The following is a 27,354-nucleotide window of genomic DNA, read 5'->3' on the forward strand; positions in this document are numbered from 1 at the left end:
CAATGTGCCTGCTTTTCCCCCTTTTCCCATCAGCAATCCCTGTCCTTGAAGGTGCCCAGGCACACGGTGGCTTGAGAGGGAGCTGCCATCCCTGCCGTTTAACTGAAGGAAAAGCAGGCAGTGGGGCAGAGAGCAAACTGGTCGGAGGATGGCGTTCACCACACACACCTGCCTGAGGAGTGCGCATTGCCGGCATCCAAACCTCCTCCTGGTAATATGGGGAAGAAATTTCAGCCTGTGCTCACCAACACGAGGCCAAGTCTGAATTTTCAGTTGAGAACAGCGAGGGACAAGCTTTCCAGGAACTGTATTTGCATGCAGATTTCCCAGAATTTTTTTTCCAGTCGGTTTGGAAGGGTGCTCCTTCCTTCTCAGGCTGCGCTCCAGAACTCCTCCAATCTCTCAGCTCACGATGAGCTCTGTGGTACAGCTTCAGCTCTTCTTGCTTTTATGTAACTTGCTTTTTAAAGATCATTTCTTTTGCCATTATGGCCCATTTTATTTACCCATTAACTTATTTTGTAATCCACATAGAGTTCTTGTGAGAGCAATCCAACACCTTAATCTTGTGTGGAGTCACAAGCATGTGACCCTTTAAATAAAAGTCTTATTATGAATTGATGAACTTAAAACCCAGTAATCTAACGAAGAAAATATATATTATTTAAATATGGTAACCTAGATTTTTAAAAGGATTTAACTGCAAAATCCAGTGTGATATTAAAGCTCAGAGACAATGCTTCTATATGTAAACTATTGGTTAAATTTCATTCCTTTGTACATTTCCTTCTGACAAAGCAATCTGAACTGTTTTCTTCCCATTCGGGTGGTTACAGACATTTACCGTAATTTGAACACCGTCAAAAAACCCTGACTGAAAAGTACCCTGACAGACTCAGAGAGCAAGCAGGCAGTTGCAGCTGAATTAGATACAGCAGCACAAGCTTTCTGAATGAGCACTGCCTTCAAAATCTACTGCTGTTTGCAAAGTGATAGCGGGGATTGGCTCTTGTTGACAAGAGCCCACCAAGCTACGTGAAGTACACACTAAGAGGTCTTACTCCCAGTACCACAAATAATAGAATCACAGAATTGTTTGCGTTGGAAGGGATCCTTAAAAGCCATCCAGACCAACTCCTCTGCTATGAGCAGGGACCCCTACAGCTCGTTCTACAGACAGGCAAACTGCGGTGCATGATAGCCAGCAGCAGAGCCTGGCATTCCTGAACCCAGCACAACATCACACTTCCAAGATTATCCATCACCTGAGCTTGGCCTCAAAGTGACCTGAAAACCTTCCTACCTCCCTGCTTAGAAAGTGTAAGAAGGTAAAAGCTTCCAAAATTAGCACTTCTAATTAAGAGCATGGTGAAGTGATTCTGCTGTGTCTTACTACACTGAGTAATATACTGATATTTTCACTCTGCACAGTAGTTTATTGTATAAAAATAACCATAAGGCACAGAACGGTTGGTTGTGAGAAAATTAAGATTTTTTTTCAACTAAGTTAAAGGAGAAAAAAGGCTGTCTTCTAAAAAAAAAAAGCCAAATAAGTGCTGTGTTCCATCCTCCAGGATGGAAGATGCATAGTAGTTACACTGTGCTTATTATTAAAGAAAAAACACAACTTCTGTAAGATGGCTGGGTGTGGGCTCGACAGAACTGCCCTCGGAGTGCTCTCCCCCCTTCAGCACTCTTGCTGTTAATGTCTTTATCTTCCACGAGGCACACAAAGCAGCAGAACACATCCCTGAGCATGCTCTCAGTTACCAATATTTTAGCTATGAACTGCTCTATCTTCAGACAGATGTACACTCATGATAAAATACCTGATTTCAGTTTAAAGCATGGGTTTTAAAAATATATATTTATGGTACTGTATTCAAGCTTTTCAGACCAGAGGCCGAAGGACTTTAACACAAAGGCTTTAACACAAGTTCTTACCCTTCTCTTCACTTCACATTTCTCATCTGCTTTCACTTAACAGGGTATTTCATTATCAAATGTTTTAAAAGCAAATTAAAATGAGTGGACATAAGGATATTTTATTTTTCCCATATGAATAACGAACCCGCAGTCCAGAAAAATGCTTACATCAATAGCAAGGATAAAAATCCTAAGGTGATATCAGCTGCACAGTCAGCAGTTTGCAAGAGAAAAGTCCCTCCTGAAGAACCAAGCGCTGAACGTGCTCATCATCAGCTAAATCACTTCATTTAAAGCGTCCTGTTGGCAGCTGTTATATTCGACACGGATTGCTTCAAGTCTTCAGCTCCTTGCAGTGTATTCCCACCTCTTGCAGTGGGTGTAAGCACGGGGAAAATGTGAGGAAGCCAACCTCTAACTCCCTCCAGCGTAACAGTGTGGTTATTATTCTCAGTTGTGAGCAGCACGAAATAACCTCACCAACAAGATTCGTGGCCTCGGCGTTCTTTTCCTTTCTGAAACGTAAGAATTGTCGTAACACCACCAGTCTGCTTTTGGTTTAGCGATGCATTCTGGTAAACAAAAATGGGTCATCTTTTTCAGGCAACACTTCCAGGATTATTACAAACTGAACCGAAAGGGATACTTTGGAAATTACAAAGTTGTTCAGTAAAACCTCTCACTGTTGTAAATGGAAGAGCACAGATTTCTTCACACAAACTGATTCACTTTTGTCAGTTCTTCACTAGAAATTCAGGCTCTACTTTTGTGTAGCAAGTAACAGTTTGCATCTGAATGCTTCACAAGAATTCATTCATACCACACCGAATTAAACAGAAGTTACAGTTTCTCTACACAGCCTATGATGTACATCTATTATGTGTTAGCTATCTTAAAGGAACTACTAACGCATCTTCTTGAAGCAGCAGTTCTTCAGCTTCGGAAAACACATTTCAAATGTCTGAGTAAAAAAAAAAACTCAACATTTTAAAACGCTACATTGCTGTACAGGTCCTAACAGCATCGGGCTCCAACAGAAAGAAGTGACACATGAATATGATGAGACTTGTCTTTATCAACGCACTTATTCTGATATCTTGCATCAAATCCCCAGGCTGGTACAAACAGGCATAGCTTCAATGAACCTGTGCTAATTTACATCAACTGAGGCTAGGGCTCCACATCAAAGAACCCCAAAGCATTCGTCACCTACATAAACTGTATTTAAATATATATATATATATATATATGTATGTATGTATGTGTGTGTGTGTGTATATATATATATATATATGCTGTCATGTATTCATTTGATTTCATGTTTCCAATCACTTCAGAGCTTATTTAGCTTAAAACAAAATTCTATGAAAGTTGACAAGACATCTCAAGTAGAGAAAGCCCCTATAAGCCTTTGTAGCCCATTGTAATTTGGAAACCTGCATCTTTCCTGAATTTTCTGTCACTAAAGTGCAAAGGCTTCTCTCTTATCCTTGGCCATTTCCATACATCTCAAGGCCACAAAACCCCAAAGCATCTCCCATCTTGGAGCAACGCTCAGTGGAAAACAGATTCTCCTGCCTGCCCTAATATGAAAGAGGGTTCTTGAGAGAGGCTCCAAAAATTTCTCAAATGTGAAAGAGAAGGGGCTGTTATGACATGAAAAGATGATTAAGGTCTATGTTCTTTCCATGCATTGCCTAGGATTTTTGGAGGCATGTAAACACCTGCCTATATACCCGTGTAGGTTAAGATAAAAGCAGCACATGAGCTGATGACTCGTCATCTGGAACATTCCTCTTTCCTTTTGGGCATCAGTGAACAACACAAGAGGCACTGAAGTTCTTGCAAGATTTGTTTTTGTTTTGAAGTGTTTTGTTTATAAAGAACACATTGTAATCTGATCTGCATTTACATCTCCTTAAAAGAGCAGTATCAGGAAAATCTCAGTGCTCCCTTATGCCACTGCTGAGCCATGCCATACCTCCCACCTGGCCTGACTGAACAATGCCTGAGAATTATTTTGTTAGCGTATCACAACACCACGCTCTCAATGAGACAACACAGATCATTTTTCCCCTGCAGTACAAAACCAAGTACACAAAAACAGTGGTTTCTGTGTTGCAAAGTTCCTTCTTATAGTGAAAAAGTCATGAGAACCCAGCTGAAATCCAGCCTAAGACGCGGCAGTGCAGTGTGATTCCTGTGCAGCCTGAACACACAAGAATGTAACCCATTTTATTACATAGGTTCAGTAATAGTCTTCAAGGCTTTCAGATAAGAAACACACCAAGGAGAACACGCACACTCTTCAGAGCTTCAGAAGCATTCGTGCTTAGTCCAAAACACTGCCAACATTAGATAGCATTGTGAACGGCTGAACTTCTTTCTCCCAACTTCACCGTCAGCAATCAGATTCCTGAGAACAGCTTTATAAACTCCAGGCACATCATTCAAGGATATGAGGGAACAAAGGTCTATCAAGTCGTTTTCACTCCACGCGGAGGAGGAACAAGCAGCCCTAAATACACCCACGCTGTTAGATGTCTCAATGGCATTACACTGGGAACATTATGGTCTTCTCGGATCCCTGGTCTGGTGGCAGCAGGCACAGAATCACATTTCTCAGGGCTTACAAATGCCATATTTTAACATAACTTTAGCTTAAGCTAAGGAAGCCCTGGACAGAGGAGGAAATAAGATGGATTTGCTACATCAGACCTCAACCTTTAAATCAGTAGCTCACCAACTGCCAGGCTTCAGGTGCCAGCATCAGCACACAGCCCCTTGCCATCCCAGCCCCCCGACAGCCCTGAGCACCCCAGCGTACCCACCCCAGAGCTCTCCACTTGGTGCAGAGCACTGTAAGTGTGCCACCAGAGGGGCTGGGGAGGCTGTTTTAAAAGGACAGAGCAAACATCCCTAAACAAAACCAGAAACCCCCTCCTGCTGCTCCCACCAACGCACTACCAGATAGCCAAACTTTCACTGACAAAAGTGAACCAAACCACCAACAGTGCAGAATTAACAAAAAGTAACCACAGCAGGCAAATCCTCCACGGCTGTTCCTTGCTCATTTTGTGCCTTGCAAAGCAGATGGCAGTGCCACAGCACTACGCTGCTGCCTTCATTTTAGTGGGCACTGAAAAGTGAATTCTGATCACTTCTAGCAGAGGCATTTCAAGTTTGAGGAAACAGCAAAGAACAGACAAGTCTGGCAGTGCCATTTAAGTCCTAAGGGAAGCCAAACAATCCAGAAAAATCCAGAAAGCTGTAAGAACAGCCACTTTATGTAATCCATGAACCGCTCTGCCCTCTCCATACCTGCAGGGAGGTTCTATGAAACACTGAAAAAGTTTTCTCCTCTTCTTCCAGCACAGAAAGGCACAGTTATCATATGTACAAAAGGTTTTTGTATTAGCTTTCAACCCCATTAACGGTGGCTCGGTTCCACCGGCACTGAAAGAAATGCACAGACAGAAAGCAGCAGCACACACAGATCCTCACAGCCCCGCGCAGGTTTGAGGATCAGAGCCAGCAGCACCAAAATGGGCACCCCGGGCAGGTATGGGCTCTCACCCCCATCACAGAGATACAGCAGAAAAACCTCGCTTTTTCCTATCAACCTCTGAGATGCCAGATGATACAAATCCCAACTATGCAAAACTGGAAAGCTTCATTAGCTTCTCAGACGCTCAACTCACTGCCCTGCATCACTCTTCCATACCACCTGAAGACCCAGAGCTCTCAAGAGGATACTGTTCAAAAACCTCCTTGTCACCAAGATTGTCTTTAAGTAACCAGTAACTCTAAATGGTGCATTCCCTCTCCTAATAACAAAGTGTCATACTGCAGAATGGAGCGAAAGCTTGTCCCAGCCTGAGCCACCTGAACAAAGGCTTCCTGAAAGAATACTGATAGTCACCATGTTTCCAAACCTGAATAAAATGGTAGATAGAAGCAAACAAAGCTCAGGAGAACACAGTTTTACTCACTCCATACACTGAGACAAACTGAGCCCTTGCAACAAGAGGGGGAAAAACTACGAGAAGCACATAAAAATGCTCCAATTAGTGAGGAATAGCTAAAATCCAAGTAACTGTCAATGCATAATGGCATTGCTGATACACACGGGGAGGGGGGGAGGAGTGGTCAAGATTCCTTGGGAAATCAAATGAGACTGAAGTTTGGAACTACCCAGAGGAATGCATGCCACAAACCCATAAGTGAATCTGCTTCCAGTTACTGTGATGACTGAATTTCACTTATGTAAGAATGAGGGACACACAGGGTCAAATTCCTGATTTCTGCATCTCCCAGCACATCATTAGCAAACAACAAGCTTCACTAACGACTGAGAGATAAACACCCACATGCAAGCACGGCAAGAAATGACCCTAACACATGCTGAAAGAACCGTGTGCTCATTTGCAATCCAAGCCTTCCCATCAAAGGACAGGACAGGAGGGGGCTCTCCCCCCAGGTACTCTGAACACTGTCATACCTAAGCCGTTCTACACCAACCCAGGCTCTTGAGCAATGCTTGAGATTTACAGCAAGTTCTCTGCTGAGCTCACATCCTTCCTTTTTCACTTTAATATCTTTGCTCAACTGCAGGCTCGCAGCCCCAGGACGAGTATAGCACAGCCCCAGCTTTATGTTTTAAATTAAAGCACACCCCACAACAGAGGTAACCTCAGTACTCCTCGCTACTTCATAAGAAACATTCTCAGCCTTGAACTCTCTCTACGGGAAGCAGGAGACAACGAATGCTCCTTCTTAAGCCCTCCCTTTAGGAAGGGTAGGATAAGCCACGCATGGTGATTCTTGCATTCTGAAGAAAGCAGATTACTTCCAGGATAAGGAGATTGCAATAAATAAATAAATAAATAAAAAGTACCAAAGAGGGACGGAATAGAAAGCAAAAAAGCAACAAACGCTCGAGGACAAAGAAAAACAGCAACACAGAAAGCCTTAAACTCTCAAAGCCCCTGTCCAGGGCTGCCCCCAAACGAGGCCAAAGCACAGAACAATCCCCGCTGTCACGATTTTCTGAGGCTTCTCAATAGCACGGAGTAGAAAAAACAAAGTGGTGCCCCGCTGTAGCTATTTCATTGGGCTGAGAACCTCGGCTCGTCCATCCCGGTGACATTAGCACGGAGATGGCACTGTCCTGGAGGCACGGCACAGAGGCAGAGCGCTCCCAGCCCCACGCTGCGTGTCCGTAGCTCAGCACAAAGCTCCACATCCATTTTAGCAGCCAGCCAACTCCTCCCCAGCCCCACTTCCATACTGCCCGCTTATCCCAGCCGACCCTCGAATACCAACGCAGAGACAGCCCATCTCGAAAAAGGCCCCACCATCACTGCAGCCAAGCGCTGCCTCCTCGCAGGCGGCATCACAGCATCCAATCCTCCGCACAGCGCATTGGTGGAGCGCCCCATCGGAAGATCCCATCACCTGAGCGCCCCGACTCCATAACTTCGTCGTGCAACAAAAGCTCCGCGGCCTTTATTTCCCTCTCTCTCTAATTTGAGCTCACCATCCTCGGTGAATTATTCATCCTCCCCAACTCACATTGTTCGGCGGCCGCCTCCCCCACCGCCACGCTTCTCTTAAGCTCCAGATGCCGAAAATCGTCCCCTTCCGAACAAAACCGGCGCATAATAGGAGATGAAAGGCTCGCCGGCCGCCTCCCGCGAGGCGCAATCCATCCCTCCCGCCTCCTTTTGGGAAACAACCGCAGCTTTGGGGACAAACCAGCACACATCCTCAGCACCGAACCCAACGCACGCGTTTTCCCTTTCCCCCTCTCGGCGCCTTCTTCGCCCCTTTTAATTCCCACTGCCGTTCCTACAGACACGATGTACCCCATCCCCCCGCTCCCCGCCGCGCCGCCCCCCCCCCCCGCGCGGAGCCGCATCCCGGCGCCTCGCCCCCCCCGGCACACGGGAACCCCCCGACATCGCGGGGCCGCCGGCCCGGCCCGCTCCCCCCGCCGACAAAATGGCGACGTGGACGGCGGCGGGAGGAGGAGGAGGAGAAGGAATGAAAGAGCGGAGCGCGCTGCGGGGCGACGGGCTGAAGGCGCGGGGAGAGGAAGGGAAGAAAGAGGGGAGGAGAGGAGGGGGCCCGGCGCGGGGTGCCGGCGGGCGGAGCGCCCAGCCCCGTACCTCTTCTTGTCGGTGACGCCGCCAGGGCTGTCCATGGCGGCGGCCTGGCTGCTGCTCGCTCGATCCGAGGCGGAGCGGCTCCAATGGCCGCCGAGGGGCGCGGAGATGGCGGCGAGGGGCCGGGTTGGGGGCCGCGCGGCCTCACAGCATCGGGGCAGGCGCCGTGGGCCTGCGCCGGACGGGGAGGTGCGGACGGCGGCGGCGGGCGCGGCGGCGGCTGTGGGCGGGCGGGCGGCGCGGGGCTCGCCGGGGCTGGGCGCGGAGGCGGCGGTGGCTGTGGGCGGGCTCGGCCGGCCCGGGCCCAGCGCTGCGCCAGTGAGGAACGGCGGCGCGGCCCGGCCCCTCGGCCGGCGGGGTCAGCTGAGCAAACAGCTGGGAGGAGGGGGCCGGCGCTTCACGTGGAGCGCTGTGTGCGGGGCGGGACGCGGCGCCGCCGGCTCCCCGCGCCCCGGGCTGGAGGGGGTGCCGGGAGGGCGGCGTTAGGACCTGCGCGGCCCCGCGGCGCTGCCCCCAGCTGCCCCTGCGCGGCCCTGAGCCCGCAAGGGGGCGCCAAAGTGCCCGCGGTGCCCGAGGGGCAGCGCCCGCCCGGGGCTGTGTGGCTGCAGTGGAGCTGAGGGGAAGGGGTCGGGCCGCCTCATGGCTCCAGCGCGGCCGTTCACAAGGGACCGCTGGGATGGAGAACCGGAGCCACAGCTGTGCAGGCGTAGAGAGAGGAAATTTACAGCCACAATCCACACGCTGAAAATTAAAGGCCCCGCAGTGACCTTAGCTGTGTTCCTTGAGTCATATGCATTTTCAGTTGTGTGGAGATGTGGGAAAAGGGACTGCACGGAGCTCCCACATTCCTTCACTGGAGGCTGAGGGGAGGCCACATGGCAGCCTGCAGCTCCTCACAGGGGGCAGGGGGGTAACACTCAGCTCTGCTGTCTGTGACGGTGACAGGGCCTGAGGGAACGGCGTGGAGCTGTGTCAGGGGAGGGGCAGGTTGGGGTGAGGGAAAGGGTCTGCACCAGAGGGCAGTGGGTACAAACTGCCTACCAAGGCAGTGAGCACGGCCCAACGCTGCCGTAGAGCAGGGAGCATTGAGACACTGCTCTCAGACATCAGGTTGGGTTTGGGTGGCGCTGTGTGGAGCCACAGCTTGAACTCAATGGTCCTTGCGAGTCCCGTCCAATACAGGACATTTTGTGATTTTACAGTCTTGTTGCTTTCCTCCAACAGGAATTTTAAGCACTCATACATACCTCAGTCATCCGACACCACTTAGTTCACAGCTCTGAGGTAATGATACCTTTTCAGAAGAGGCTTTGACAGGCATAAGTAACATCCCTGCACTGCTGTGTGCACATGTAGCGTCCTAGGAAACACCTGCAGGGCAAAATGATGTCGTTACAGTACTGAATCTTTCTAACATTTCTGCAGAAGGTTCTGAGCTCCCATGGAACCAGCAGTCATTTTTGCATGCAAACATGGGCTATTTTTTCTTTTAATCTCTTTTGAAGAAGAGGCAGTGACTGTGACATTTAATAGAAATCGCAGGAAGTTTCTGTATGAAATGAATTGCCTCTGCCTGCAGCAGTCTGATGCACAGAAGAGACACAGGTGCTACAGACTCCCTTTTATTCCTTCAAGGTTTTTTTATCCACACGCTGACAAAGCCCAGCTTTCCCTGGCTTATGAGATGTGACGATAGCCCATGGCAGTGCGGCTATGCTATGTTCGTTGTGCTGTGCTCCCTGGCACCTCAGGAAGAGAAATCATCAGACTCAGACTCAGGTCCCTTGCATAAGTCCCAAGGAGTCCCACACAGGAGCTCAAAGACAACTCATCTTTCCAAATGAAATATAAGCGGTTTATGCACAGGGATAAAATCACTCCAGCATGGCAACAGTGCACTGTTGAATGCACTCACAGAACCACCATAACAGCCTCTGAGGAATTTCCCTGCTCAAAGGGGGATGCCCTGGCACATGCAGAAATGTCAAACCCTACTCAGTGCTCTCTTCCCCACCCCAGCCACTGCCACTGGGACACATCAGAGGGGTTTCCATAGCAAACTGTTGCCAACAGAGGTACTTCCCATGCCTTAGAAGAGGCTATGAGCAACTGTTTCAGCTTCTCTGATCTCGGTGTGAGAATGAAGTTGTTCCTGATGAGTAGTCACACAAAAGTGAAAGTCTGCTTTGCCCTTCAGCTGCTCTGTGCTCAACAATGATGATTGGTCTCCCTTACATCCAAATCAGCACCAATGCAGCCCAGAGACTGTCTGGCTGTAACATTGCTGAACCCTCCTGGTCCCACCCAGTAGTCTCTTATTTTCAGTGCTACAACTAACACTCCTTTGAATGATGATTAATTTTGATGCCAGTAAGCATTGGCATCTCAGGATTCGCTTGTGCAATTTCATGATCATCATCTAAATTTACATACCATGCAATGCATTGAAAGTTCTGCACTGAATATTCTCATGCTGGGTTCCAATCATTTTAAATAATTGAGTCACCAAGGCTCTCGATGCCTTAACAGTCCCTGACTAAAGCACACTGCAGAAGATCTCAGTATACAAATTACTCACATTGCTCAATTTAATTGTTCGAAGATGTCAGACTTCCCAGCATGAACCGGCTGAGGAGCTGTGAATAAGTGCTGTGGTCTCCTTACTAGACACATTTCTCTCATGCCAGACTTGCTTTCTCCAAACCCATAATAAAGAACTCTGCATCAAAAACTAATTGTGTTTCAGGATGATGTTGGTGGAAACTTGTTTAGCAGTTGAACGTTTCATGCTATAGCAGCTCTAGAGGGAAGTTAGGCAAACATTCTCTTCCCCATCTTCCCCTTTATTAACCTTTTGAGTCACACCACTCAAACTCTGCTATGCCTTTTCCGCTTTGCCAGTGCTGATAACAGAGCCTTATTACAGAGGAGCATAGTCACTTTTCCTGAACGTTACTGCTGTGCTAAGTTCACACTCCGACTTAAGTTAAAAGAACTTCCGGAAAAAAAAATGAAGTTTGCATATGAGTAATTAGGGCAAATGTGCAGAAGGCGAGCTGGTGAGTCAGCAGGTGGCTCAGTGAGGACAGCGGCAGGGATTCGGCAGCAGAACAAGTCAACACAAAGATGTGAGGTAGGCGCTGTTTGTGGCTTCACATTGCTCTGCTGATGGGTCACATATCACCATGGTGGGCACTGTGTGCATGTGTTATCAGGACCCTATTGCACCCCAACGATACCGATTGGCACAACTTCTGTTGACTTCAGTGGGAAAAGATCAGGGCCTGAGCTTTCTCACATATCTTCCTTCCAAAGAATGCTTACAGTTTCTGAGTAGGGGCTTACAGATGGAGGATGTTAAAGAGAACTAAGGACTCCGTCCACCAACTTGAGTTGGTGACTTACATGCCATGGGATGCCACTGTAACATCTCGTACCACCAGCACTGGCTTCCCTGGCCTTTTGCTTGACAGTACAGCCATTACATTCAGGGAAGCAATGTTTATTGATTCAGTAAATGAGCACCATATTACAGTGAAGAGAACACAATCATCTTTCAGTATTTGACACAGAACATGCCATACCCGTACATTTACTTTACAGGGCAGTGCCCCAGGGTCTCTAAGGCTGAGCAGTCCCTAGGCTCTGCTGCACGCTGTCAGCAGTCCAACATCTGCTGCAATGATTTCTTATGCTTAACAATGCTAGAACCTGAGATCTCTGACCACCATCTCCTTTCCCAATAGAAATATGAATTGAAATCTGAATTGCATTCAAACCCCAGCATAATAGCTAATGCTGCTGTTACTCACATATGAAATATCTGATGAAACAGGAGTACGTGATGGCAGTCAGAATCTCTCTTTGGCAACTGTGATTTCCACTGGTCTTTTCTAACTTAATCTTCTCTCCTTCTTATGTCTGGATCTTATTCTTCTTTTGGCATTTTCACAATAAAATTTTTAAAAAATATGACCACCTCTTAAGGGCTGCCTGCCTCACTCAACATTAGGGTGTTGGGAAATACTCCCTTGACTTTGATTTCTGCACAGAGAAGCACACCAGCGTGGATAAGAAAGTGTAATAAAAGCACTATGTACAATTCAGTGTAATGAGACTTGAGGGAAGGATTTTCCACCCATGAAAGGGATCTACCAGACAAAAGCAGAAGGCAAGCAGACACTCAGCAGGCTTCGCCACGCAGCTTCACCAGTTGCCTACATCCTATCAACCCCCGGCCACTTCTGAGCAGATACTGCCAATTGTACAGTGGTTTTCCTGAGGTGGACAAAAAGAGGATGGAATTTTTAAAATTATCCTTCCAGAAAAGAATGGGTTTGTGGTTGAAGCCCTGAATGAGAGCTCGGGAGGATGCAGATTTGGTTACATGCTTCCTGTGGGACACTGTACAGATTACTTCAAGAAACGTTTTGGATCTCAGCACTGCATTTCCTTGCTGCGCACCAAGCAGAAGAGTTCACAGATGTATCCCACTGCTCAGGAGACTCAGCTGTTGGCTCTGGCCCACATTTGGCACAGTGATGGGACTGGGAAAGAGTAGCCAGAAGTCTGAGGCCGGGCTGCCTACACTGCAGGTTCTGCTCAAAGAGTCATAGAATTATAGAATCGTATCTTAGAATAGTTTAGGTTAGAATGGTTAGAAAGGTTAGAATGGTTTGGGTTGGAAGAGACCTTTAAGATCATCCAGTTCCAACCCCCTGCTATAGGCAGGGACATCTTCCTCCAGACCAGTCTGCTCACAGCCCCATCCAGCCTGGTCTTGAATGCTTTCAGGGAGGGGGCATCTACAACCTCTCTGGGCAACCATTCCAGTTTCTCACCACCCTCACAGTAAAGAATTTCTTCCTGATATCTAGTCTAAATATATCCTTTTCCAGTTTAAAACCATTTGCCTTTGGCCTGTTGCTACCTGCCCTTATAAAAAGTCCCTCCCCAGTTTTCCTGTAGGCTCCCTTCAGGTACTGGAAGGCTGCTATAACATCCCCTCTTCTTCAGCCTTCTCTTCTCCAGGCTGAAAAGCCCCAACTTTCTCAACCTGTCCTTGTGGGACATCTTCATGGCCCTCCTCTGGATCCAATCCAACAGCTCGATGTGCTCTTGTGGTGGGGGTTCCAGACCTGGATGCAGTACTCCAAGTGGGGTCTCACAAGAGCAGAGTAGAGGGGCAGAATCACCTCTCTCAACCTGCTGGTCACGCTTCTCTTGATGCAATCCAGGATATGATTGGCCTTCTGGGCTGCAAGTGCACATTTCTGGCTCATATTGAGTCTTTCATCAGCCAACACCCCCACATCCTTCTCCTCAGGGCTGCTCTCAAGCCATTCTCCACCCAAACTGTATCTGTGCTTGTGATTGCCAATTACCAATTCATCTTGGTCCCGAGTCCCTCTGAGCACACCAGGCACTGTTCCCATGGCCATCTCTCCTGCTCTGTGGCATGGGGACCCAAACATGTCCATATGCTCTTCCTCACCCTGCTCACACACCCAGAGTGAGACTTTCTCACAGGGCCGTGGTGAGCAGTGCGGCACCGGCTGTCATCACACAAACGAGCTGTTTTTACTTGTGACCAACCAAGTGCTTTTAACCTACATCCCCAAAGCCAGCAGGACACTCCCAATCTGTCAATCAGACCATAATGCCTCATACCTACCAGGCTTGTTTTACTTTCATCTTTGCCCGGCTTCCTTTTTGATGGTATGGTAAACACAAGTGAAATGCCTTGAGAGCAGCAGTCGGCAGAGACAGCAAGAACTGTGCTGCAGTCTGCACATAAGCTATAACACAGAGCAAAGGGAAAATGCATGTCTCAGAAGTGGTTTCACTTTCATGCAGATATCCGACTCCTACAGCCAGTTCTGATCAGTAGCAACGTTTTGAGAGAGGTTTCTTATTCCATTTTTTGATCCTTTCTGTCCCTCCTATTGAGTCCTTTGTTATTTTACAGGTTGGACTGCAAGTTTCTCACACAAGACTGAAAAGACAGAAATAAATGCAAAGATGAACATGAATAGGCTTCACTTGGAATTAAAATGCAAAAGGGAACAAGCTATTTTTCCCGATCAAATACTGGGAACTATTTCAAATTCTGTTTTCTTCCTGTTTTGGCATTACAACACGCTTTCGAGTGATACATGTTCGTTAGATGTTTCTCCTTAACGTCTCCCCAACTTGGATCGAGCTGAAACAAACAGGAGCTGAGGTTTTGCTTGTTTGTTTGTTTGTTTTCCCGTGGCACATCAAAAATGCAGTGCAAGCTTTAATGACTGTCTGTTATAACATGCCTTTTGGAGGATGGCAGGCATTTATAGGGGAATGAGGCAATTAATATGTTACTTAGGCATGCAAAGACAAGTTAGAGGCAGATGTCTTTCTTCCCTTGATACAGCAACACAGCATTAAAACAATGACTTCTTAAATCTATTTTTTTTTACTGTCTATCTGTGTTCACAGGTTGCTTGTTTAAGTCAAAGCTTCAGGAGATCACCATATTTTCAGGACCAGTAATTTCTGTCTCAAGCTCACTGTCTGGTAAGTTATTTCAGCTAACAAAATGAAAATCAGTATCTCAATCCCTTTAAGGGAATGCTAGTAGTAAATTCAAGAGCTCCCGTGTTCTAATCTTAGCCTCTAAAGAATGGCTTTTATAGAACATCCTTTTCTCCTTCTGACTGGGGTACTGCAGAGCTGGGGTCCAGAGCTGCATGTCTCACTGCACCCTGCTTTGCCCCTACCAGGTGGGTGGGTGAGGAGAGATGCGTAATGCTTCCTAAATCACAGGGTCAAGGAGCCGCTCATTGCTCTAGGCAGAAATCAGCACTTTGCCAGCCTGATAACAAGAGAGCTGAGGCACAGCAGATTACAGTTCCTTTAATTTTCTTCCAGTTAATTAAATGATCAATGGCAGTATTGGCTTTCAGCCATGGCAGTGCCAGCTGAAGTGAGTTCTCCAGTTTATGAGAGGCCCATCAATAGGCATCATTTCCAGCAGTGATACAGGTTTTTATTTTAAAGCCTAATTTCAAAATGCAGAGGCAAAATACTGCTGTTTTCACGGCAAATGGGGATCTGCCCCCAAAATCCTAAGGAAGGTAAGGATGGCACTGTAGTTACAGCTTTAGCTTGGGAAGCTTTTTCACTTCTCTGCTTACCATAGACTTCCCTCATGACCACAGACAAAACCCTTAAGCCCAGATATGCAAAGACATTCAGGCAACTGAGATAAAAATCACCTGGACTTGGGTACATAAATAGCTCGTGGATCCAGGCCTGCGGAAGATAGGCTAAGCTCCCTGTTTACTAAGGGGCAATAGGTACTTCCCACTGCTGCAGCAGGACTGCAGCAACTCAAGTCACATTGGCCAAGTTAGAGCAAAGAGAAGGCAGTGACTCAATGCCTGCAAAGGTGTTTCACCACAAGCAGCATCTGAGCAATTTGCTCAGTGCCTTCTCCAGCGGTACTATGTGCTACCGAGGGCTACCCACCTCTATCAGCAATAGCAGAGACCAATTTGCTCTTTGCTTGCTTCCAGCTCTTTCTTGGTTCATACTCCGTTCCCAAGGACTGTAGCCAGAGACACTACAGACATGGAGCAATAAAGGCAGGACTAGCAGCACTGGGCTGCCAGTGCACTTCAGCAGGTGGGAAAATTAAAGGAAAACTAGCTGAGGCATAGAATGGACAGGGTCTATTCCTGCACTGTTAATGAGGAATTCAGCTGTCCTGTCAGGTTATGGGAGGTTGGAGCTAACAAGCGCAGAGGCAGGAAAGCCCTGGGTTCATATTTGAAAAGATGTCATGACAAGATGGGAAGTGTCTGCCAAGGAACTGAGTAAGCAAAATTCAGCACCATAATGATTAAGTTGGTGCATCAAACCTCTCTTTGCTATCAGAGATCAAATGTTAAGTAATGAAACTGTTTACCAATAAGAGGTAACTTATGAGCGTGGGAAACAAAGATCTCATATCAGCTGGATCTAGATAAGAATGACCACAGACCTCACCATTTTCAGAACCAAATGAAGATGTGTTTATGCTGCCAGCTTTTGCTCAATATGAGTCTTTGGTGCATGTATGTATTAATGTTCCCAACAGAGAAAATGATAGGCAAACTAATGAAGTTTTCTTTTTCCTGTCTTGGAAAGAAGGAAAAAGGTTAGCTTATGGATCTGATTTTCAGTTTAGGCACTGAAGCTTCATTGTGAGTAAAATGCAACACCAAAATATATACAGCAGAGTCAGAACCAGTTTTATTTTATCACTGCATCCTGTCTGCTGCCATAATTTAAAAAAAAAAAAAGTATGCAGTGGAGTATACCAGTAGCATCTCTACCACTCATTTATGTTACTAAAACTGCTACACAAAGCTGAGAGGAAGTACTGCCAGCAATCTCCCCCAGGTAAAAGCAGCCACGGGCTGAGTACAACAGCTTGTGGATTATTGATAGCACTGGCAGCTGAACATTCAGCCATCTTCTCCCAAAGCAGCAACAAAAGAAATCTAATGGACGTAGCAGGGCATGCTTTCTGGAGAAGGAGGAATCCATTCTGCTGGAGCAGGAATATTTTTGCAGGTTGTTGAATTGAAAACAAACAAACCAAATCAACCCATTAGGTGCCGAGATCCATAGGAGATATCACCAACATGAACTGGGCCAGAGATCCACATGCCAGAGTCTCAGCAGCTCTTGGAAATGTCCGTGTAAGTGGTTTGTTGGGCAGGACCACATGCCTTCCAGGTTCCTCTGAGGTTCTCAAGCCCACATGAGGTGCCCCCGGCCCCGTGCTTCATGCAGTGCTGCAAAAGGACCAGCACAGCCAAGCTGCTCTGTCTGTGGGACTTCCCAGTAAAGTTGGAAACAGCCACGATAACAAAACCCAGGAGAAAACACCCCCTCTTCCATCAAAATGCAGACGAGCAGGCTTGGCTCATTCGAAAGGTCAGCTCACTGCCAGTCCATCAACTTCTCCAAGGTCATGTACATAGCCAGCAACATTCTCAGGAATACATCCCAACTTTCCAAACTAACAGATCTGTGCAGTAACCACTAATCTTCCTGGCAGGGATTTTTATGGGCAAAAAGTTCCTCACTTTTTTTTCTTCATCAAGAAAAGACAAGTTGCATGCATCATATGACTTGAAGACTTTTTTTCCCTTTAAAGCAAACTTGTCTTAAAAAAATGGGCTGAAAGTTATTCAAACAAGCTGAAAAGTACCAAGGAGAACTGTTTACTTTGCAAAACATAGTCATCTCATGTCCAGGAGCCCTCACTAATTTGAAAAGTTTCCACATGACCTCAGAGTTTCTGGAGCACATGTGAACCTTCTGCAGCATCTGCTGCACAGGGTGGTAAAGAAATTGCTGCCATAGGCCCATGGAAATGGTAATGAAGTTCTGTCTGACAAGTCTGAGATGGCACAGCTGAGCAAGTTGTTTAAAAAAGCGTGCATATAACTCATGTCCAGAGATCTGTGGGTGTCCCAATCCCCGAAGGTGCCCAAGGCCAGACTGGATGGGGCTCTGTACAGCCTGATCTGGTGGGGGGCAACCAGCCCACAGCTAGGGTTGGGGCTGGGTGAGCTTTAAGGTTCCCTCCAAAATAAACTATCGTATGGTTCTGTGATTCTATGATACGTGTTCTCACCTGAAAAACTCTGCTCCACACACACAGCCCAGCTGCTGGTCTCAGGGCTGTGGCCTGTGCTAGACACAGGGAGGTGTCCTGGGACTGGATGTGGCCAGAAGTGCTGGTTGTCGGAGAAATCAGGCCGTGCTTCTGCAGCCTCATAGGAGGGGAATGAGGAAAATGGCGTTTCCAGGAGTTAGCCAACACCCCTGACCAGAGAAAGTCAATCTCATCGATTATTATCTCTCCTTCTGGTGGCCCTCTCTAATCTTTTCTGCTGGGGAAACTCCTCCCAAACGCCTCTTTGCTAAACAGCAATTAAAGCGTGAGGACATGAGCAACCCTGTGTTATAAAATGGCTGACAGGTCGCAGAGGACTGCCAGGCCTGGCTATGATAGTGCCCTCTGCCTTTTCTGACTGCTTTCAGGAGCCAAGAACATCTGTCACTCATCAGAGACCCCGTGAGGCTTCATGTCCCCTTGTAACACCATCCCAGGCCTTTATGCAGTGCCTGAGCTCTCTGTGTGAGGCTGTGTGATGGAGGCCAGGAGGCCGGTTCGGCCCTGCGGCGGATGACAGCATCAGCTCTCCAGATACCAATATGGGACCATTCTCCAAAACATTTTGTGTTTGGCTGAGTGTGTGAGCTTGCAGGCAAAAGCTTCTCCTCTGCCGCTCTGTTTCTTGTACATATCAACATGGACAGCTTCATTTTCTCTGTGGTGAAATAAGCTATTTGAAAGTCGTGAGAATTCAGTGGGAGCGGGGTTGGGGCCTGGTATCCCAGCTTGTTTTAGTAGAAAAATTTCTTTGGTTAGGAAAATCATCTTCTCCAAGAGAGTGGTGATGCAGTGGCACAGCTGCCCAGGGAGTGGTGGGGTCACCATCCCTGGAGGTGTTCAAGAACCGTGGAGATGTGGCACTGAGGGATGTGGGCAGCGGGCATGGTGGGGGTGGGCTGGGGTTGGCCTTGGGGATCTCAGAGGTCTTTTCCAACCTGAATAATTCTACAATTCTGTGAAAAGCAACAGTTGAGCTTGGGAGGAGAGAGCCTTTCACTGGGCGTCCTGCTGAGCTGTCCTGGGGAAGTCCCCAAAGTCCTGAGCTGCACAAGGGATGGGGAAAAGGATGGAGGTGACAGTGAGCAGAGAGATGATGAACACATGACTCAAGGACAAAGTGGCTTCAGAAAAGGGATGGAAATCTACAAGCAATAAAATAGGAGCTACCAACACAGTGCCTCCTGTTAACCACAGCAGACTGCTCTGCTTCCCAGTGAGAAGGCACCACAGAGAGGTGGGGGGATCTGCTGAGGAGCCATGGCCATGCTCCATAGCCATGCACCTGCTGAGGAGCCACAGCCTGCACCATAACATCACACTGGATGCAAAAGGTGAGCAACTCCCATAGCAACCCAGAGGGGTGCACCTCACCTTTGCTGAGGCATTGGCACAGGCTGCCCAGGGAGTGGTGGAATCACTGTCCCTGGAGGTGTCCAAGGGAAGGGTAGATGTCACACTGAGTGACATGGTCTAGGGAGGTCACAGACATGGCTTGATAGTTGGACTAGAAGACGTTATTGATCTTTTTACCCTTAATGATTCTGTGATTCCCAGGGCTGGAGCAGAGGGCAGGGCCAGGTAAGTGTGAGACCTGCAGCTGGAAAGAGCAAATAAATAGCAGAACAGGGGTAACACTGCGGGCTGGGAAGGGGATGGGTGGTGTTGGGGGTTTGCAGCTGCCCATTCAAGGGCAGAAACACTCTAAAACCCATGAGTTCTTCCGCAGAGACCCGTCAGAGGAAAGATCTGCTCCCCGTCACCCGCAGCATGATGGGCTGCCAGCTGCCCCTGAAGCTGCACGCCTCTGCTCACGCTCACAAAATGCATCCAGCGCTGCTCTGTGCAGGGATTCACTGACGTCAGCAGTTCAGGGAAAGCCACCGGATATTAAAAAAAACGGGCACTGGGATTAAAAAAAAAATACACGTACAAAACGTAAAATATTAATAGCAGCACTGACTTTTAAAAGCCTTGACATAAGTAGAAAATAGAGCTAGCCACATTTCATAAATGTTTCAAGGATGGATGGTATTCCGTGGCAAAATGCTGTTCTCTGTGACAAGCGTGGAGGGAGCATCTAGGGGCAGAGGGACTCAATGACATACATTTGTCTCCCTGTGTATTTTGGAACATGATTTATTCGTGTTCATTGAAATGACAGCTTTTCTGGTAATTTCTTCCTTTCCCAGAAAGAAGCCTTAATCTCCTTACTGGAAATTGTACTATTTATGCAGCAAATCCTGCCTCTGAAATTGCTTGAGATCACAAGTTACGTAACGTAAACAGATGGAGTTGGACCATTTTTTTGGTATGTCAATTCATATTATAATCTGAGCAGGCTGTGATCGTTTATCAGCTCATTTGCAGTGCAGAGAAATAGATGGAGGAGTTTAAATATGCAGTTAATATACGCTTGCACAGGGATGCTTACGCCCGCAACAAGACCATCACTAAATAGCAATGATAATAATGCTTATTAAGGACTTTCTTCATTCTTATGAGCAGAAGAGCTCTGTGTGCCACACATAGTGCATTATATCATGACCATCATCCCGCAAAGACATACACGTGGCTTTACTTACACAGCGGATAGATGCAGTTATCTGCAGCTCTGGTGTGAAGTTACATCTCTGAGAGTGGCAGTGAGATCGAACAGATGAACGAGGGGCAGGAGGAGCTGGAGAGAAGCAGGCAGAGTGAGAGCCCTGATGAGTGCTGCCTGCTTCGACCCTTCAGCTGCATTAAGCCTTAAAGTGATGGATTGTCCACCCAGCTCCCACTGATCACATGCATTCCCTGTAGAAGTCAATGTACAACATACAATACCCAGCTTTAAAATTCACGTTAGCTTAACAGTCCTTCTGCTACCACTCATGAGCAGGCAGATAAAATCCTGAAGGGCTCTATTACGCTTGCGTAGATTTTACCTATTTTTTGTTGCTCGTGTGGCTTTTTTTTTTTCATGTGAGTTTAAGCTGAAGTGAATCAAGGTTACGGGGAATTAGATGGAAAAAGAGGATGAAAAGGGATGGAAGGGAAAGCTGGTAAACAGAGGTTATTCCAAAATGAGATAACAACGCATGGTCTCTCTAAGTGTACTTAAAGCTATGGGGGCTCAGTTAGTCACGTTTGGGGAAGGGAAGAAAAAAGAAAACTTTGAGCACAAATCTGATTTTCTAACGAGCCAAAGTTCAACCAGGGCTAAAAAGCCACCAAGTCTAAATATAGTTTCAGTCCAACCACATTTTATACTTTTATTCCATTCTGTGGGAATTCCCTATATGACACACTTGCATATTTGGGACCAAACTGCAATCTAAGGCTCAACCCACAGTGAGCAGCTTTGCAAGAGGAGAGCTTTCAAGAAAACCTCAGAAAACTGAAGGAGAGCTCCTTCCATGATACAGCACTTTCTGCAAAAGCAAAACCATAACCCAGCTGTGGGTGCAGTTTTTCTTCTGGGGCCATCGCTGTGCTTGCCAAGGGGGCACAGGATTCCAAGGTGCCCTATGGACGTGCTGGGATGATGGCAGCTCAGGTTTCACTGCAAGGCAAAACCTTCCATTTTGACCCCCTTATGGCTTCTAAATTCCTTCATCTCCTCAAACTTCGGTTTTTAAAAATGTATTTAAGACTGCAGAGAGAACAACAGATTTTAACCAAGTATCAAATGATGCAAGTCGTCACAAAGATGTACTGATGGTAGAAGGAGTAAAACATTTCAAAGTCAGCCCCAATTTTAGCAGGGAAAGTTTCTTGTCCACAATGTTATGCAGCATCTCAGAGTCACAGGATCAAAGAATCACAGAATCACTGGGTTGGAATGGACCTTAAAGCCCCCTCAGCTCCACCTCCTGCCTTGGACTGGGTGCCCCCCCCCAGCTCAGGCTGTCCAGGGCCCCATCCATGGCCTTGGGCACCTCCGGGGATGGGGCACCCACAGCTCTGGGCAGCAGTGCTGGGGCCTCCTTCCTTCTGGATCAGGGATTTTCCATATCTGGTACTGCTAATGTGAGAAAAAATATAAGGGGTTTATAATTCATTCCGGATGTTGACTGGTGATTAATTGAGCCCAATGCTCTTCTGCTAGAAAGAACTTCAGAGAGCCCTCATTTTTTCACAAGGAAAGCAACAAGCCTATGCTCCTGCTTGCAAATACACTGAAATGTTCAGCTGAACATTAAGCTCAAGCTTATAATGTGTGCTTTCTTTAGAATAGCTTGTCCCTGGATGATGTAATTTACTTGACCGGGTATTTTCTACTCTTGCACAACTGTGTTAGTTGACCTAAGCAGATTAATGTGAGTGCCAGCCTGGCACACAGTTTGCCAAATGGTTATTCAGTGCCCTGCAAAAAAGGCTTTTTATTTCAGGGAGGATTGTTTCCCTGTGCCCACGATGACTCTCAGATGGATGTCAGTCTGTTTGTGTGTAAGTAGGTCTTGCAGCCCCGAGCACTCACTGACTGGGCTGAGCCAGATGCGGCACGAGCAATTACCTAACAGAAGCAGTGCTAGGAGAAGAACACTGTTTTCCTCTGTTTCTCCCTTAGGGGAGCACTGCAGCCCTAGCTGCGCTGACAAGTCCCTGCCCAAAACTCCAGCTCACCAAATCTCTTTATTTTAGCATTTATGGAGGACTGGGAGGAAAAAAAAAAAAGAAAGAAGAGGATGGGAGAGGAGAGGAGAGGAGAGGAGAGGAGAGGAGAGGAGAGGAGAGGAGAGGAGAGGAGAGGAGAGGAGAGGAGAGGAGAGGAGAGGAGAGGAGAGGAGAGGAGAGGAGAGGAGAGGAGAGGAGGAGGTTTATTTTTACTGGAAGAGATTCTCAGCCATGGGAAACAGGACAGATTGATCACCTTCAGAAAACATATTTTGCTTCAGCCTAAAGCCCAGGCTGCAGAATGCAGTGCCTGTTTGTAAGGAGCTCCAAAACGCTTCAGCATCGCTCCATCCGCCTGCCCTCGGGGGAGAGATAATTACGGCTCTGCTGTCTGAATCATTGATTTTTTGGTTCACTGATCAAAAACTTGTTTAAAATCAATTTGAAATGAAAATTTCACTCTTCATTTGTTGGGGTTTGGGGGAAGCAGACATTTTCCTTTCTTTCACGCAGAGCAGTTAATGTAGTTCAGACATTAAAACTCACAGGGAAAAAAATGGGTTGTCAATGGGACTAAGGATGCTTCAGGAAAAAATGATCACTGTGCTGTAGGAGTTTGACCATGGTAAAAGTACTTCCTAAATTCAGCACGGGTGACTCTGGAACTGCGTGGTCCTACAGTGACATTTCTGCCTGGATTTCTGATGATCTCTGAATCAGTGTGCAACTCCTCAATATTTCTGCATATTGAAGGCTTTGATCTGGCACATCCAATCACATCTCCCTCTTGTGGCTACTTCCAAGGATTAAAACAACCTGCTGTGAATTCACCATTGTATGGGATTATTTCGGTTGCTTTTTTGGCTCACACAGAGTTTTCCAGCACAAAGACAGCTGATGACAGTAAGGGGACATTTGAAGGGTCACAACACTGCATTGCGCTTCCCAATGAGATGCCATCAACTGCACAGGGAACGCAAATCTGAAGAGAGCAAGATGAAAAGCACTAAGTTCCATAGCATGGGCCTCTGGGATGGGGGGCACTAAAGTTCACCAGCAGGACAAGAGCTGGAGGGCCCAACAGCCCCATGCCAACCCAGTCTGCTCACGTGCTAGATGAGCCACGGACCACATTAGCAGTGGAAAGGTGTCTGTATCTGCATGGTCCATATGCAAACACGTTCAGCTGAAGGAAACCAATAAATAGGCAGCCCCAAGGAAACTTGGTCTTTATGGGAAGTTTTGACCCCCAGGGCTCTTGCAGAGATTTCCCCTCTAGATAATGGTATTTTGCAGCAGATCACTGCTCCCTGGTTGGGTTTTACAAATAGCTGCTTTTGTAACTACATTCATCCTCCTGCTAACTGTTTCACAGCAAAGGATATTTCATTTTGATGAGGAAGCTCTTGAGCAGAAGCCAAGTTGCCCCAGGCAAAGCAGATTTTGTTTTCCTGCAGTTTAATCAGTAGGAAATTAAGGGGCCAATACTGAGCTGTGAAGGTGAGCGGTTGCCTTTGCTCAGATGTGCTTTCTCTTTCCCCTGCGCCCAGTGACGTAACTGGGAGTCAGGAGTCACACTGCCCAACATAAATCCAACCATCCCAGCCCTTAGCCTGTATAAATCAGCTCTGCCCCATTGGGTTAATGGCAGTGCTGCTTATTTACAGCCCTTGCCCATTGGCGGGCGCGTGGCACCGATCACAGAACTGCCCGTGATCAGCCAACCTCTCTAATTTGTTAAAAATTGTCAGTTCTACCCTCCAAGAGGAAGCGGAGGACATAGTTCAGACTCCTGTTTGTGTCCTTGCCCCAAGAGGCAGCAGCTCCGAGGCGGCTCCTGGCAGCCGTTCAGACAGCACAAACAGCCACTGAAATTATATGGATGTATTTTTATAGCTCCGCCGTCTGAAAGGGTCAAGGCTGGCTACTGTGAGGGAAGGTGTTTCTAGACAAACATTAATGTGATGCTCTGTTTGCAAGAGGTGACTCAGATACAAAAATATGTGCCTTTTATCACACGTTTCTCATGCTGTACCAACACACTGAAGGGGCACAGCTCTGCTAATCCAGTGGTGGGATCCAGATCAGCTTCTCTGTAAAAGAATCGGAATCAGAATCATTGGAGTTGGAAGGGGCCCTAAAAACCATCTGTTCCAACCCCCTGCAGTGAACAGGGACACCTACAGCTCCATCAGTGATCAGAGCCCCATCCAGCCTGACCTTGGGTGTCTGCAGAGACGGGGCACCATCACCCCTCTGGGCAACCTGTGCCAGTGCCTCACCACCCTTCTTGTAAAAAGCTTTACCCTTATATCCAATCTAAATCTCCCCTCTTTTAGTTTGAAGCCATTTCCCCTTGTCCTGTCACAACTGACCCTGCTAAAGAGTCCACCCCCTTCTTTCCTATAACTCCCCTTTAGGAGATTTGTTACAGCAGAGGAGCTTGGCTGTGAGGTTAGCAGACCACACTGGGCTGCCCCTGGTCCCCACCGCTCAGCCCCACATGGCTGTGCTGTCCCCAGCCCCCTTGGCATGGCTGTGACGCAGACGATCGCTGCAGCCGATAGGGAAGGAGGATTTTCTGGCCCAGCCCCAGCACTCGGTGACTTTCCTAAGGAAGGTGGCTGCCAATAGCTGTTCGTAGGGCAGGAGATGTGAGCGTGGCACAGCGCCCTGTCACCTTTCTCCGGGTTTCTTCATTTCAAGAGTCAGCTCTTATCATATCGCTGGCGGAAACTATTTAAAGGCTCCTTAATTAGTCTGTGGTCTCCGGCAGTTCCTGCGCTGACTGATAGATGGATCTGGGCAACGCCACGTGGTTCCTATTGTCAGATGGAAAAAGTTCTCATCTAAAACACAGCAGAATTGCATGTTCGGCCGGCTGCTGGGTAGGCTGGAGCTGGGGACAGGGCAGTGGTGGAAGATAGGGTTTGTTTGTGTGAGGCCCTGATAGGCAGTGATGGGCTCTGGACAAGCTGGATTTCAGCAGGTCTCAATTTAATGTGCTTCCTGCTGCAGTAAGGGTAGTGCTGTATCTTCGTGACCTGAAGTCTCACAAAAGCCTTTTTGCTGGATCCCATCTGCACCACAAACCATGCCTCAGGGTACCCAGCTCTGCAGCATCCCCCAGAGTACCAGGGCTCCCAGGCACAGCCTCAGTGAATGGGACAGAGAAGGACTTTTCAGCCAGCGGAGGCTTGTGGCAGAGGTTGAGTTAAAGCTTTAAAGCAGCTCCTGAAGCTGCTGTTAAATTCAGTTGTTAAATCAGGCTTAGAAACCTGCTTTTCAGCTGGGACACCTAGCTGGTTTCCCCAGTGCTTGGGCCAAACCCCAAGCAAATCAAAGCCACAGTTCCTGAGTTAGATGGGGATCCACAACCAGAGTCTTGAGGACTTCTCTCTGCCCTGATCTTGAAGGATGTGCTCCTCATTACTTACTCAAGCCCCACCTGTTGCTCACATCCCCATTAACGGGACAAGGCAAGAGCAGATCCTGCCTGGAGCACCTTCACCATCCTCCCCATAGCCCCTCAGCACAGCTCCCTCCCACCCCCGTAAATCCTCCAGCTGCCAGGAGTACATATCCTACAGCTTGGGGCTTTTCCCTGTACACAGAGGTGCCCCTGCACACACCTCTGCACCTGCTGCTATGGATCAAATAGCACTTATATGGCTGTGCATGTACACGTGAATATTGTTGTATGCTAGAGGCAAAAGTTTCTCTTCCAAGTGTTCAGAAAGGAGCAAACTGGGACCACAGGTCACATGTGGTAAAAACTGGAAATAGATTTCTGAAGAAGTTTAAATTAAGAATATTTTCCTCTGCTTAGGCAAGCATTTGACAGCGTAGTTCTTAAATACGCTCTACTGCTATAAGATTTAATCCCTGCCAAGGATTACATATCTGCTTCATTGCAAGTCTGGCAGGGTTAGGAGCATGGTGTCTGCTTAGTGTTTTAGAAACATCAAACACTAACACAGCCCTGAGCAAGAAACCTTTTCTGAGAGCTGCAAAATGCCAACGGCCTGGGGAGCTGCCCTGCAGCAGGACCTCTGTGCTGTGCCCTCCGTGGGGTACGTACTGCAGCCACCAAAGGATGGGGAGATGCAGACATGGCTGGAGCAGGATCCATTGCCACCACTCACTGCCTCGTGTGAATGCCCCAAATTCTGCTCTCTGGGACAATGCTGGCTTCAGCACTGCTGAATCCTAGAGCTCTCCATAGGGGTGAGAATTCTAGGATTTGAGATTTAAATGTTATTTGCAATGTGAATATTGCAAGCTTTTGTCCATGGCTGCATTGTTCGTAATTACCTCCATTACATCACGTAGATCTGTGGAAATGAATCAGTGCCTGAGCACTCTCTCCATAGTATCCCATGGACAGGGGCAGCAGCAGGGCAATTACAGGAGTGCACATTGCAACACTTGGGATCTGCAGTGGGATGTGCAGCCATGGAATGGGATGGGATGGGATGGGATGGGATGGGATGGGATGGGATGGCATGGCATGGCATGGCATGGGATGGCATGGGATGGCATGGCATGGGATGGGATGGGATGGCATGGCATGGCACGGCATGGCATGGGCAGGCTGCCCGTGCTCACTCCCTTGAGAGTCATCTATCTCTTTAAAAAGCATACACAGCTTCTAAAAGAGGCTGAAACTCCATATTGTCAGTGCTAATTAATGGCCTCTCCAGCCCAGGCACCAGCCTTAGGAAAATCACCCCCAAAATCCCTTGGAATAAACACAACCACTCTGATTTATGGGCCTGTGAGCAGGGCACAGCTGTGGGCTCTGTGCTCACTCTGCAGGGACCTGGCATTGCCCAGCGACCCCCCTAAGTAGCACACATAGGTAACACACAGCGGGAGAGGTGTACTTTGGATTTAGCTGCAATTACAGCAGCTCTGGAAGAAGAGATCAGAGAACAAAAATTGCCCTTA

The 27,354-nt window shown here is 47.6% G+C and overlaps 1 protein-coding gene and 1 long non-coding RNA gene across 6 annotated transcripts in view; both read right to left on the minus strand.

Annotated features, from left to right (window-relative positions):
- The window catches only part of HIF1A (hypoxia inducible factor 1 alpha subunit), a 30,721-nt gene extending 22,445 nt beyond the window's left edge, over nt 1–8,276 (minus strand). For 2 of the 5 annotated variants that reach the window (NM_001396327.1, NM_204297.2), the window contains exon 1: nt 8,097–8,276. In NM_001396327.1, coding sequence (NP_001383256.1) covers nt 8,097–8,131 — 35 coding nt within the window. In that variant the 5' untranslated portion in view covers nt 8,132–8,276. Of the gene's footprint in view, nt 1–2,094; nt 7,651–8,096 lie in introns of those variants that run through there. The other 3 variants (XM_015287264.4, XM_046941359.1, XM_015287265.4) reach the window with 3 other exon arrangements.
- Nucleotides 8,277–17,759: 9,483 nt separating this feature from the next.
- On the minus strand, nt 17,760–24,598 carry LOC121111015. Its single transcript, XR_005860339.1, has 2 exons — nt 20,388–24,598; nt 17,760–19,708 (listed from the first exon to the last, which is right to left on the minus strand). It is a non-coding gene; the product is annotated as an uncharacterized LOC121111015 (long non-coding RNA).
- Between the last annotated feature and the right edge of the window lie 2,756 nt (nt 24,599–27,354).

Source organism: Gallus gallus, chromosome 5, assembly GCF_016699485.2.
Source record: "Gallus gallus isolate bGalGal1 chromosome 5, bGalGal1.mat.broiler.GRCg7b, whole genome shotgun sequence".
Taxonomy (NCBI): Eukaryota; Metazoa; Chordata; class Aves; order Galliformes; family Phasianidae; genus Gallus; species Gallus gallus.